The following is a 14,236-nucleotide window of genomic DNA, read 5'->3' on the forward strand; positions in this document are numbered from 1 at the left end:
AACATGATCTCACTCCTTTTTACAGCTGCATCATATTCCATGAACTATATGTACCACATTTGCTTTATCTAGTCTCTCACTGATGGACATTTGGGTTGGTTTCACATTGCCAGTATTTTCATACCACATGTTTTCTAGGAATCCCAGTCCTTGTCTACTTCAGATGCCAGTCCAATCCTTCTCATCTTAACTTTAAAAATGTAAATATCCTTTTCTAGATTTGCAATTTGACAATGTGTGGCCAGAGAGCCTATTCTGTAGCTAGAAAAACTCCCTAGATGACTTGTCTCCTCTTTGGGTTCTAGTGCTCCAATCCACTTTGACTGCTGACACCACCCTGATAGATCATAATACATAATATATACACGTGAATAATCACATACGACACAGTAAAATTACAACTCTTGTGGTAGTTTTGAAGGATGTCCATAAATTCTTTGCTCCTTTCATTCCCCTTTTCTTGAGTGTAGGTATACTACGTAAAGTATCTGTGGTGAATATAATGTAGTAGAAATGAAGAATTCTGACTCCTGAGGCTAAGAGACTGTTTTGTTCTCTCTGTGATCACTCTCTCTGGGGAAGCCACCGGCTATGTCTTGATGCCATTCAAGGTGCTCTATGGAAAGCTCCATGTGATGAGTAACTAGAGCTTTCTGCCATCAGCCATGTAAGTCAGCCATTGTGGAAGCAGAACCTACAACCCCAGCCAAGTCCTCAGACGACCTGGAGGATGCTTTGATTGTAATCTTATGAGAGATCTAAGCTAGAACCAGCTAGCTGGGCTACTCCCAAATTCCTGACCCATAGAAATTATGAGATAAATGTTTTTTGTTTTTTGAGACAGAGTCTCACTCTGTCACTCAGACTGGAGTGCAGTGGCGTGATCTCGGCTCACTGCAACCTCCACCTCCTGGGTTCAAGTGATTCTCCTGCCTCAGCCTCCCGAGTAGCTGGGACTATAGGCATGCACCACTGCATCTGGCTAATTTTTGTATTTTCAATAGAGACAGGGTTACGTCATGTTAGCCAGGCGGGTCTCGAACTCCTGACCTCAGGTGATACAACCACCTCGGCCTCCCACACGGCTGGGATTACAGGCGTGAGCCACTGCCCCCAGCCTGAGATAAATGTTTGACACCACCAAGTTTGGGAGTAATTTGTTACACGGCAAAAGATAATTAAAATTTTTAGTTTTCATTATTATTAAAGGCTCTTACAAATATAATCATAACCAATCAACTTATAGAATTAGTTCTTTAGTCCAAATAGCTCAAGTGCATCAGCACCTACACGTTTGTGGTTATCCCTATGTCTACAATACCCTGAATTCTACTCTGATTACCTACACTGATTATTCTTTCACGCTCTAGTGAAGTCTCAGTTCTGTGATTGCTATTATTACTCAACATTTGCTTTCTTGCTCTCCAGGAACTAATAGTATATTCAAGGAGATGCAGTATAAAATAAAAGTGCAGTATAATTCTAAATATCCCTGATTTGATTACAATATATCTTTTGACATAAACATATTTCCTCATACATAAGAATCCTCCAATTTTTATGTTTTCATATTAAATTTATTTTTAAACAACTAATCTCTGTTTCCAATAGCCTCACCCTATTTAAGAAAGATGTCTAACTGAGGCATTTGGGAGCATCCAAAGCAAAGAGTAATGCAGAGGTGTAAAAAATAGTAAGAGGAAAGGAATAAAGACAATCAAAAGACAGACTAATTTTTACAACATCCTAGCATTTAGGCCTTGAAATGAAAAACTAAACATGAAGGCTTTACTTGAAAACTCAAAGAAAGAAAAGGAACTATAAAAGAATAATTCAGGTGCAATTCTATTAATCCTTTGTTGTATTTTTTTACAGCATATGCTTGTTGTATTATTTTGTATTTTGTATTATTGCATTTTATATTGTATTTTGTATTATTTTACAACATAAAAGAATGATCATGTTTGCTTCTATGAAAAACTTACCTAATACTGATCATTACAATGTATCCTTTTGGGGAGAACATAACCCTTTAATTTGGTATCTAGACTTAAGTTTTCATTGGATTACTTTCTCAGCAGATGGAAGTTTAATTATTTTCTGCGTATAACAAAATGAAGTTGAACTCCAGTGAATTTTAATTAAGTGTTTCTTGTACTACCCTTATGGATGCTTTTCCAGTAAGGATGCAGACTAAATTAAAATGACTATAATACAAATTTCAAAAACAATGCTTAGCTAATATGGATATTCTGACACTCACAATTAATGCTCATGTACAAGGAATCTCATGAGAGCTCCGGAGGGAGAAATAATTATGGGCCAAAAAAGGCACACTATCCAAATTGCAGCACCCAGTGAATTCAGGTCTCAACCAATTTTAACACTAAGATCAGGCTGGGAGGAAAAAAAAAATCACATTTTCCAAAATAGAGCAATTATAGAGAATTTTTTGGTATGAAATAGCCTAGTGAGAAAGAAATAGCTGAAAGAATTACAGAAAAGTCATACTGTTTCCTTTTAGACTAAGAACTTGAGAACAGAGATCCTAACTTACAATAAGATGATTAAAATAAATACTACCTTAGTGAGTGCTGAATGTTAGTAAGTAGTGTTACAGAAAACACAGAAGCATGTAAAATGGAGAGGAGAGAAGGTGGTCAAGGAAGGCTTTTGAAAGGTAGTAAGGTGTAAGTGTAAACCTGAAGAGCTGAAACTGTCTTGTTTACAAATTAAATACAAATATTTCATTTATTATTTCAGGCTGACTAGAGTTATTTAATTTTAGATTTAATTTAATTTAATTTAATTTTTTGAGATGGAATCTCACTACCGTCACCCAGGCTGGAATGCAGTGGCACAATCTTGGCTCACTGCAACCTCCACCTCCCAGGATCAAGCGATTCTCCTGCCTCAGCCTCCTGAGTAGCTGGGATTACAGGCACGGACCATCACACCCTGTTTTTTTGTATTATTAGTAGAGACAGGGTTTTGCCATGTTGGCCAGGCTGGTCTCGAACTCCTGACCTCAAGTGATCCTCCCAAAGTGCTGGGATTACAGGTGTAAGCTACCGCACCTGATTGCTAGAGCTATTTTAGATGTATTGAAAATGCAGCAAGTTTGTAAAACTATTTTTCATCTCATTTTTGTTGCTTAATAATAAGTAAAAACAGTGGCAAAGTACACAAAAAGACACTGCATCACTAAGAGTCTCACACAGAGAAGGTGATATGGCTATCTGTTACCCTGCATTACACCTTAATATTTTACTATTAGCAAAATTTTAGGCTTTAATAAAATTAAAAATCAAACATCAAAGATACATTAGCTTTCAAAGAAAAATATCCTCTACTTAATATTTACATTTTAACTAGCAACCTGACCCCCACATTAGATCAAAGATGAAACATTAGGAAGAAGATTTAAATAATGGAATAACAGTTTGTTCAGAATAAATCCTATTATGGTATTGTATAAGAACTGCTCTGAAAGCATGATTCTGAAAGGTTTCATTGTAATATAAAACAATGAAAAGACTCAACTAGTCTTTTTTTGTTTTTTGTTTTGTTTTGTTTTGTTTTTGTTTTTTGTTTTTTGAGATGGAGTCTTGCTCTGTCGCCCAGGCTGGAGTGCAGTGGCCGGATCTCAGCTCACTGCAAGCTCCGCCTCCCGGGTTCACGCCATTCTCCTGCCTCAGCCTCCTGAGTAGCTGGGACTACAGGCGTCCGCCACATCGCCCGGCTAGTTTTTTTTTTGTATTTTTTAGTAGAGACGGGGTTTCACCGTGTTAGCCAGGATGGTCTCGATCTCCTGACCTCGTGATCCACCCGTCTCGGCCTCCCAAAGTGCTGGGATTACAGCCTTGAGCCACCGCGCCCGGCCTCAACTAGTCTTAAAGACATCTGTTTTTCATCTTCTCAAAAGTACTTAAATCTGTCCTCTGATTAAGTTTGTCCTTACAGTCTAATGACTTGGTTATTCTTTTACCATCACTGAAATAACAGTCTTTCTGGTTGCTTTTATAACTTTGCCTTCATCTTTAATGGTTTTCATTTTCACTATGGTATGTCTAGATGTATAATATATTTCTTAACATACTCAGCACTCATTAAGTTTTTTTAATCTGAAGTTTCTGTTTAATTTTATAACATTGTACTCATTAGTACTACTTCTCTCTAATACATTTCTTTCTATGTATCTATTTTTTTAGACATGGGGTCTTGCTCTGTCATTCAGACTGGAGTGCAGTGGCTTGATCATAGCTCACGGCACCCTGGAACTCCTGGGCTCAAGCAGTCCTCCCATCTCATCCTCCTGTGTAGCTAGTACTACAGGTGCACACCACCACGATCAAGGGTTTCTCTCGTTTTCTGAAACTTGTTTTTAAAGGACCGACGAAGTGTCTGACACTACCCTTCCCATATCAGAAAGGTCCGTCCATATCTTTTTATCCCTTTATTACTGTGCTCTGGGTAAATTCCTCAGTACTACATTCTAATTCACTGTCTCCTCAACATTCTAAAATATATCCTGTTTATTAAATATGAATTTGTGAGTGTTTTTCACATTCAGTATTTTGTGTTTTTACATCCCCTGGTTCTTATTATTTGTCATTTATTTGTTGAAGAAACTGATCATTTGGTCTGAGGTACAGTTTCCCAAATTCTAGACTTAAGCAATACCACAAGGATTCAGTCAGAAAACACATTCTTCTGGCCTCCATACTTACTGTAAATGATTACTTAGATCTAGCAGCATACAGATTAAAATCCAATTTGTTGGCTGGGTGCGGTGGCTCACACTTGTAATCCCAGCACTTTGGGAGCTCGAGGCAGAAAGATCACCTGAGGACAGGAGTTCAAGACCAGCCAGGCCAACATGGTGAAACCCTGTCTCTATTAAAAATAGAAAATTAGCTGAGGAAGGTGGCGCACACCTGTAATCCCAGCTACTCAGGAGGCTGAAGCAGGAGAATCACCTGAATCCAGGAGGCAGGCGCTGCAATCAGCCAAGATCACACCACTGCACTCCAGCCTAGGCGACAGAGCAAGACTCTGTCTCAAAAACAAAACAAAACAAAAAAACAAAAAAATCAAATTTGTTGGAAGTGGATGGCGGTAAATGGGACACAAAGTGGTAACTTAAAGTGCCATCTCTGCATAGTACCTACTACTTCCAGTACGTGCAGTAATATCTCCTTTTAATCAACAATGTAGACTGAGTGATACTTATGGAAATTAATGATTAGTATCCATGGCATGCTGATCACTTTTGCTAAGTAGGTCACATTCTCAACTACACTTGTATTCTAGTTTTGAATAGTGGAGTCAGGCTGTGACAGATCCAATACCAGTTTATGCAAGGTCTGATTAAATAAAATGCAAATCAACACTGTAACAGTAAGAAATTAAATAATTGTTGTTTCTACAAGGATAATAGGTTGAAAGCTTTGTCAAGACTCAACAAAGGTGAGTCATTAAAATAAACACTGGTGTTACAGACTGACAGAAAATCAAAAAATATGGATTCTGAATTCAAGACTGCATGACAGAGCCAAGATAGACAGAATTTATGCTCTCACCTGAAAAAAGTAAATGAAAACAAAAACCAAATTGCACAAAATGATTTTTAGATGTTGGATTATCAGAGTAGAACGGTAATCTCTGAGGGGGGAAAACATAAGGTGAGCCCTAAGACTGCCCCCAGATATATAAATGCCATTTAACAGTTTAAGCAGGGGAAAATTTACCTTACAAGGGACACAAAATGAAGTCCTTCAAACTGAAAGGAAATAACACGATACAATAACTAAATTCCACAGGAAAAAATGAAGAACATCAAAAATGTTAACAAGAAAGTAAATTAGAAGACAGTAAGTGTATTTTCTTCTCTTAATTTTGTTAAGAGATGACTGAACACTGAAAAAATGAAGTACAGGTGGGTTAGTAACTAATGTAGACAAAATATACACGACAATAACAGCACAAAGGAAGGACAAGAAAATGAAGCTAGGCTACAGTAGTGCTTTGTGGAATATTTAGAGCTAATAAGGGGAGTTCAGAAAGGAGGAAGGATATAAAATGAATAATCTTAGTTTTCAACTTAAGAAATAATTAGGCCAGGAATGATAGTTAACGCCTAATCACAGCACTTTGGGAGGCTGAGGCTGGTGGACAGTTTGAGCCCAGGAATTTGAGACCAGCTTGGGCAACATGGTGAAAACTTGCCTCCACTAAAAATACAAAAAACTAACCAGGTATGGTAGCGTGTGCTTATAGTCCCAGCTACTCAGGAGGCTGAGGTGGGAAGATCGCCTGAGCCCAGGACGTTGAGCCTGAAGTGAGCTCTGACTGTGCCACTGCACTCACACCTGGGTGACAGAGTAAAACCCTGTCTCAAAAAAACCAAACCAAACCAAAATGAAAAGATTAGCAAAGGATGGCTCACACCTGTAATCCCATCACTTTGGGAGGCTGAGGCAGGTGGATCACTTGAGTCCAGGAGTTGAAGACCAGCCTGGACAACAGGGCCAAACCCTGACTCTACAAAAATAACAAAAATTAGCCAGGCATAGTGATGTGTGCTTGTAGTCCCAACTACTCAGGGGGCTGAGGCGGGAGTACTGCTTGAGCCCAGGAGGTCAAGGCTGCAGTGAGCAATGACCATGACACTGCACTCCAGCTTGGACAACAGAGCAAGATCCTGTCTCAAAAAAAAAAAAAAGCAAATTAAAACCAAAGCAACCAGACAGAAAGAAATAATAAATACTGAAACATAAATCAAGGAAATAAAAAAGAGAAAGCCAACAAAACTACAAGTTCATTATTATTTGAAAAGATCAACAAAACTGAAACTTATAGTGAGACGGAGAAAGACAAAAAAGACACAAATCACACAAGAATAAATAAGGGGGCTGCCAACCCCCCAAAAATTAAAATGACTACAAAATATTATAATATTATGCCATTAAATTTACAATTTGCATGAAATAGACATATTGCCTGAGAAATACAAATGACCAAATCTGACTCAAAAACAAAAAATCTGGCAGTGTGCAGGGCACAGTGGCTCATACCTATAATCCTAGTATTTTGGGAGGCTGAGGCACAAGGACTGCTTGAGGTCAAGAGTTCTCAACCATTCTGGGCAAAATAGAGAGCTCTAGTTTCCACAAAAAATAAAAAATTAGCCAGGTATGGTGGAGTTTGCCTGCAGTCCCAGCTACTTGGGAGCTGAGGCAGGAGAACTGCTCGAGCCCAGGAGAATGAGGCTCTAGGGAGTTGTGATTGTGCCACTGCACTCTAGCCTGGGTGACAGAGAGAGACTCTGTCTCAAGAAAATAAATTGATAAAAAACAAAACAAAATAAAAAAAAATTCAGGATACATAAAGTAAATTGAATTAGTAATTAAAACTCTTTACACAAAGAAAAGCCTGGGATCAAGGGGCTTCTCTGCTGAATTCTACCAACATAGAAATATTACCAATCCTTCATAAATTCTTTCAGAAAACAGAGCAGGAAGAACGGCTCCCAGTGTATTCTATAAGGCTAGTATTGACACTGTTACTCCTTATGAAAGTAAATGCACAAATCCTTAACAAAATACTAGCAAACTGAATCCAGCAGCATATAAAAAGGATTGTATATCATGACCATGTGGAATTTCTCCCAAAATGCAAGGTTGGTATAATATCTGAAAATCAATGAACACAATACACCATATTAATAGAATAAAAGAAAAAACCTGCATAACCACCTCATTCAAAACAGAAAAGATACAGAAAAATATCAATCCATCATGATAAAAACACCCAAAAATCAGACTAGAAGTAAATTTCCTCATCCTACTAAAGGGTATCTATACAAAACTTACAGTTGATAACATCGTGCCTAATTTCAAAGTCTGATTGTTTCCCCCTTAAGATAAGGAATAAATTAAATATTGTTAAGAGGTTAATTCTCTTCAAATTGGTTTACAGAGTCATTACAATCCCTATGATAATTTCAGAAACTTTTGTTCAAAAATCGACAAGCTGATCCTAAGATTTATATAGAAATGCAAAGAATCTATACTAGTCAAAAATTTTTTGAAAACGAAGAATAAAGACAGACAACTTACACTACCTAATTTTAAAAGCTCGTCTAAAGCATACTTAATGCAGTTGGTTATCAGTGTAAGGATATACAGAAAATCCAAAAATAAAACCTTGTTTTTATGGTCAATTCATCTTCAAGAGGGATGGCACAGTAATTCAATTGGGGAAGGATACTTTGCCATTAAATGGTGCTAGGAAAACTGAAAATTTGTATGCAAAAAGTACACTTCTGCCCTTATATCACATCATGTACAAAAACTGAATTAAAAATGGTTCATATGCCTTAATAGAAGAGATAGAAATAAACTTCTAAAATAAAACCCAGAAGATATCTTAGGGTTAGGCAATGTTCACAGATACCAAAAGCATGACCACAGAAGAAAAACTCACGAATTGGGCCATACAAATTGAAAACATTTGCTCTGTAAAGGTCACCATTGAGAAAATGAAAAAAAGCTATACATCTGTTAATGAACTTGTATCAAGAATACCAGCCGGGTGTGGTGGCATGAATGGCACGGTGGCTCATGTCTGTAATCCCAGCACTTTGGGAGGCCAAGGTGGGTGGATCTCTTGAGGTCAGGGGTTCAAGACCAGCCTGACAACATGGTGAAACTCTGCCTCTATTAAAAATACAAAATTAGGGCCAGGTGCGGTGCCTCGCGCCTATACTCCCAGCACTTTGGGAGGCCGAGGCAGGTGGATCACAGGGTCAGGAGATCGAGACCATCCTGGCTAACATGGTGAAACTCTGTCTCTACTAAAAATACAAAAAATTAGCCAGGTGTGGTGGCAGGTGCCTGTAGTCCCAGCAACTCGGGAGGCTGAGGCAGGAGAATGGTGTGAACCCAAGGGGCAGAGCTTGCAGTGAGCAGAGACTGCGTGACACTGCACTTTAGCCTGGACGACAGAGCGAGACTCTATCTTTAAAAAAAAAAAAAACCCACAAAATTAGCTGGGTGTGGTGGTGCACACCTGTAATCCCAGCTACTCAGTAGGCTGAGGCAGGAGATGGAGGTTGCAGGGAGCCGAGATCACACCATTGCACTCTAGCCCGGGCATCAAGAGCAAAACTCCATCTTATTTAAAAAAAAAAAAAATATATATATATATATATATATATATATATATATATATATATATATATAAATATAAATAAAATGTGTATTACAGCTAGCAACACATTCAATGATTAAAAAGCTCTGATTTTGTTCAGAAAAGCCAGATTCCCCTCCCCCACAAAAACCCCCAAGATATACCGTATAATTCCATTTGTATAAAATTCTAGAAAATGTAAACAAATCAGATAGCACATCAATGCTTGTTTGAGGATGATGGCAAGGCAGAATACAGGAAGGGAGATAGAAAGGAGTTACGAAGTGCCATTAGAAAACTTGGCATGTGAATTACTTAAGGACGATGGAGAGATTCATTATCTCGGTTGTGGTGGTGGTATGTATACACAGGTGTATGTATGTCAAAAATTCATCAAATTATGAACTTAAATGTGTAGTTTGTTTTGTGAATTATACCTCCATAACGTTGCAGTTAAAAAAAAAACAAAAAACAAAAACAAAGACTGCATTGCAGGTATACGGAAATTCTAGTTCTTTTTAAAACAAATATATTAGGCCGGGCGCGGTGGCTCAAGCCTGTAATCCCAGCACTTTGGGAGGCCGAGATGGGCGGATCACGAGGTCAGGAGATCGAGACCATCCTGGCTAACACGGTGAAACCCCGTCTCTACTACAAAATACAAAAAAAACTAGCCGGGCGAGGTGGCGGGCGCCTGTAGTCCCAGCTACTCGGGAGGCTGAGGCAGGAGAATGGCGTGAACCCGGGAGGCGGAGCTTGCAGTGAGCTGAGATCCGGCCACTGCACTCCAGCCTGGGCGACAGAGCAAGACTCCGTCTCAAAAAAAAAAAAAAAAAAAAAAAAAACAAACAAACAAATATATTAGTAACATGTCATACACGCAGTATGTCCAAGAAAGCGGACATAAAACTCCAATCAGACAATCCATACTCAACATAAAAGCCCTGGACCTATTTCAAAAGAACATTTTGTTCTTTCGATTAAAATGTTTAAGTTCCATTAAAATAAATTATCAAACAGATACACACACACACACACACACACACACACACACACACACAAAGCTGCCCCTTGGTATACACAGGGATTGCTTCTAGGGCTGCTCACATATAGCAAAATCCATGCATACTCAAAAATATTACAGTTGTCTCTGAGTAATCTGCATATTCAAGAAGTTAGCCCTCCACATAAACAGGTTTCATATCCCACAAATACTGTATTTTCAATCCGTGTTTAGTTGGAAACAAATGGTTTACAGGCAATTCTTGCAGTTCAAACCCATGTTGTTCAAAGGTCAGCTGTGTATGTGTGTATTTCTTTGTTTTGTTTTAGACAGGGTCTTGTTATGTCACTCAGGCTGGAGTGCAGTGGTGTAATCAAGGCTCACTGCAGCCTTGACCTCCTGGGTTCAGGCAATCCTCCCACCTCAGCCTCCCGAGTAGCTGGGACTACAAGTGCACGCTACCACAACTGGCTGATTTTTAAATTTTCTGTAGAGACGTAGTCTTGAACTCCTGGTCTCAAGTGATCCCCCCACCTTAGCCTCCCAAAGTGTTAGGACTACAGGGATGAGCCACCACATCCCACCGCTCTATATTAATTAGCCAAATATACTCTCAAATGGGTATGAAAACAGTGCTTCTATTTATTGTCTGTCTACTTACATCACATCTAATCAACAGAAGGTAACAAGGATATGTATATGATTCATTCATTCAATGTAAAATATGCTCTTTTACAATATAGTTAGTGTTTTTAAGGTTCTTGGGCTTCACAGAAAGACAAACTAAAATCATTCACAATGGAGGATGACAAAAATATTTTGCTAACAGCTTTTATTTCAATGTGTTTATCTGAAAGGAAACAAGAATGAAGATATAGTTGTTGCATTAACTGCAGGGGGTGCCCTTCTCTGTCCTCTTTTCACCCAGCTTCACATAGGTTTTTTTTTTTTTTAAATTATTAATTTGCACATGGAACAAAATGAGTACCACAGAGCAAGAAAGTAGGGCATTTAATTTTTTAAATGTGAAAACAAGAATATCTTATTAAAGCCATATTAGTTTATGATTCTATTAATTAATATTCCATCAGTATAAATCCAAGTACATAAGCTACTTCCAACGGCCTATGTTCTGAATTTGGAAGAGTATAACAGCAGTATGGCAGCAGTCATACAATTTCTTCTATAGTTGTAGTGTGACACTGACAGCCAAAGTTGTTTTGCAGAAAACAAAACACAAGTCATAATTAGTGAGTTTTATAGTTAGCCTGGGCCACACACACACACACACAAAAATCAATAAATGTTTAATTGAAAAGCCTTCAAAATTATTTTTAAAATCTCTTACCGGTATCTATGAACAAATATACCCTTAAAAATAGAGTTCATCATATTTTCGATTTCATCCTGATTTTCTTGTAGCTGAAATGAAAAAATATATATAAATTGAAATATTGGTCATTTTATTTGGAAGGAACAGTTCCAATTGTTTTTAAATCCTGGTTATTCTCATTCTGGGTAGTTTTCAACCCTTTTTCTCACTTGTACGACAGATGTGTGAATTACCAGTATATTTCCATTATTCCTATACATTTATATCATATTGGTTTTAGAACTTTCCACTGTCTGTCTCTAGACACAAACTTCACAATGACAAACAAGGAGTGGTGGCATAGCTAAGTGTGGTCAGATTCCTATCTCTGAAATATCATCTGCCTAGACCTCTTCTGTCCAAATCAGGTCCCTGGGCTTGGTTTTGCCTTTCTTGGTTGAAGAAACATCCCTAATTAACATATTTGATGTTGTAAAAGAAACTTCCTACTCCATCTAATGTATCTAAACATTACTCTGCATCTCACTAGCCTGTAACAGAGAGCAGGTCACGTTCCCAAAATAAGAGGTATAACAGAAGATAAAAAGGATCCTGGCTACTTATGGTGAAGTACAGTAACAAAATTAAAAATATCTATGGCAAAGATATGAATTTCAGGCAACAAAACTGACCAGAGTTAAAGTTTGTGTTTATTATTACTCAAAAACAACAACAGCATTGAATTGCATTCAAGGTGGTATTTATTATTCTAATTTATTCTATAATTTACTGTATAGTAATATTCAGTGAAATATTTGCTTTTACTACATACATGACATGAATGTGACAATAAAATTCCCTCAGATTTATTCTTTTGCTGTATGCTTTGTTTCAGGCTTTACCAAAATAATTTTGGGAATACTTTTATAGCAAATCATTCAAATTTCTGCAACTTCCTCCAAGTGTTAAAAATTACTTTTATTGCATTTATCATATAAAAACTAATTATTTTATAAGAGGCATATATTTCTGAGTCAGCAGTACTTACGAAAGCCCAGCTCTAGTACTTACTTCTATAATATTTCAAGTACGGTATGTGTGAAGGGTTAAACTACGTTCCTTAAAAATTTGTAAGTTGAAATTCTAACCCCGAGTACCTCAGAATGTGAAATTAGGAAAGAGGACTGTGGCAGATTTAATTCATTAAGATGGGGCCATACTGGAGTAGGGTAGGACCCTAATCCAATACGACTGATGTCCTAAAGAATAAATTTGGAGACGGACATACACACAGGAAGAATGTCATGCAAAGATTGGAATTATGCTGCCACCAGCCAAGCAACTACCAGACACTAGGAGAGAAGCCTGGAACACATCCTTCCTAACACCTTCCATGGCCCTGCCAACACCTTGATCTTGGAATTCTAGCCTGCAAACCTGCGAGATAATATTATTTTTTTAAGTCATTCAGTTTGTGGTACTTTGTCATAGCAGCCCTATCAAACTAATAGAGTATGGCTAATAATTTAATCAAAACAGTGTTGCTTTTTCTTGCCTGTTATGAACCCATTGTTATTATTCATACATAATTCCCTTGCAGTAATGTGATCTTTTTTCAAGTTATAAGATAGACTAATAGTGCAGATCTAAGATTTTATGTAGTATTGGATAAATAAAAATGTTTCCTATTAAAAACCCAGTACAGGCCAGGCATGGTGGCTCACACCTGTAATCTCAGCACTTTGGGAGGCCGAGGTGGACGGATCACCTGAGGCTGGGAGTTTGAGACCAGCCTGACCAACACATGGAGAAACCCCATCTCTACTGAAAATACAAAATTAGCCAGGTGTGGTGGCGCATGTCTGTACTCCCAGCTACTTGGGAGGCTGAGGCAGGAGAATCGCTTTTGGGGAGGCGGAGGTTGCAGTGAGTCAAGATCGCACCATGGCACTCCAGCCTGGGCAAGAAGAGCGAAACACCAACTCAAAAAAAAAAAAGTATAAAATCATTTTTAACACATATATGAAAATGTCATTGTAAAACTGAGACCAATCTTATTCACAGGAGTCACTATAAAACTGGGAAAAATCGTATTCACAGGAGTGCCTTATACATCAGCTAGTATGCAGCCTTTGGTTTTTTCCTGGAAATGTAGCTTTGCTGGCTCCCAGTTCTGACTTTAGTATTTATCATACTTTTTGAGCCTATAGCCTTATAACTTTTTTGAGTTGCCTAACTCCCAGACCAACTTCTTTCAAAAACAGACATGTTCTATGATTCCTTTCTGCCATCAGACGGCACTTACATGATCACCAATGAACGCTCCAGTTTCACTTGGAAACCCTGACATCAAATAACCTAATTAAATATATGCATAAACTTTTTTACAGAGGATTTAAAAAGTAGTAATGTCATATATATTCCACACATTTACAGAACATAAAATCATCAGTTGCCAACTTACCTCTTTGCGTTTCTGAAGTAGTAACTCCAACCTTTCATTGGCTCTCTTCCCAATCATTTTATTTCTCTCAGCTTCATACTGTCTCTGGGTATTATCCTGATGAATACTGAGGTTTAAGGCAACATTCACCAGAGCAGTCATGAGCTTCATGGCTATGAAATGAAGAAATATTAAAATACTTATGAATCAAAACTTTATCCATATAAGATTATAAATAAAGTCAATGGATGAAGAAATGAAACTAGTGAATTTCTGTTTTACAATC

The 14,236-nt window shown here is 37.8% G+C and overlaps 1 protein-coding gene across 6 annotated transcripts in view; it reads right to left on the reverse strand.

Moving 5' to 3' along the window:
• Positions 1 to 14,236, reverse strand: part of STAG1 (stromal antigen 1) — a 398,006-nt gene that overhangs the window by 140,038 nt on the left and 243,732 nt on the right. For all 6 annotated transcript variants that reach the window (XM_050779584.1, XM_050779585.1, XM_050779588.1 and 3 more), the window contains 2 exons: positions 13,972 to 14,123; positions 11,544 to 11,617 (listed from right to left, as the gene is read on the reverse strand). In XM_050779584.1, the coding sequence (XP_050635541.1) occupies positions 11,544 to 11,617; positions 13,972 to 14,123 (226 nt within the window). The remainder of the gene's footprint in view (positions 1 to 11,543; positions 11,618 to 13,971; positions 14,124 to 14,236) is intronic.

Source organism: Macaca thibetana, chromosome 2, assembly GCF_024542745.1.
Source record: "Macaca thibetana thibetana isolate TM-01 chromosome 2, ASM2454274v1, whole genome shotgun sequence".
NCBI lineage: Eukaryota > Metazoa > Chordata > Mammalia > Primates > Cercopithecidae > Macaca > Macaca thibetana.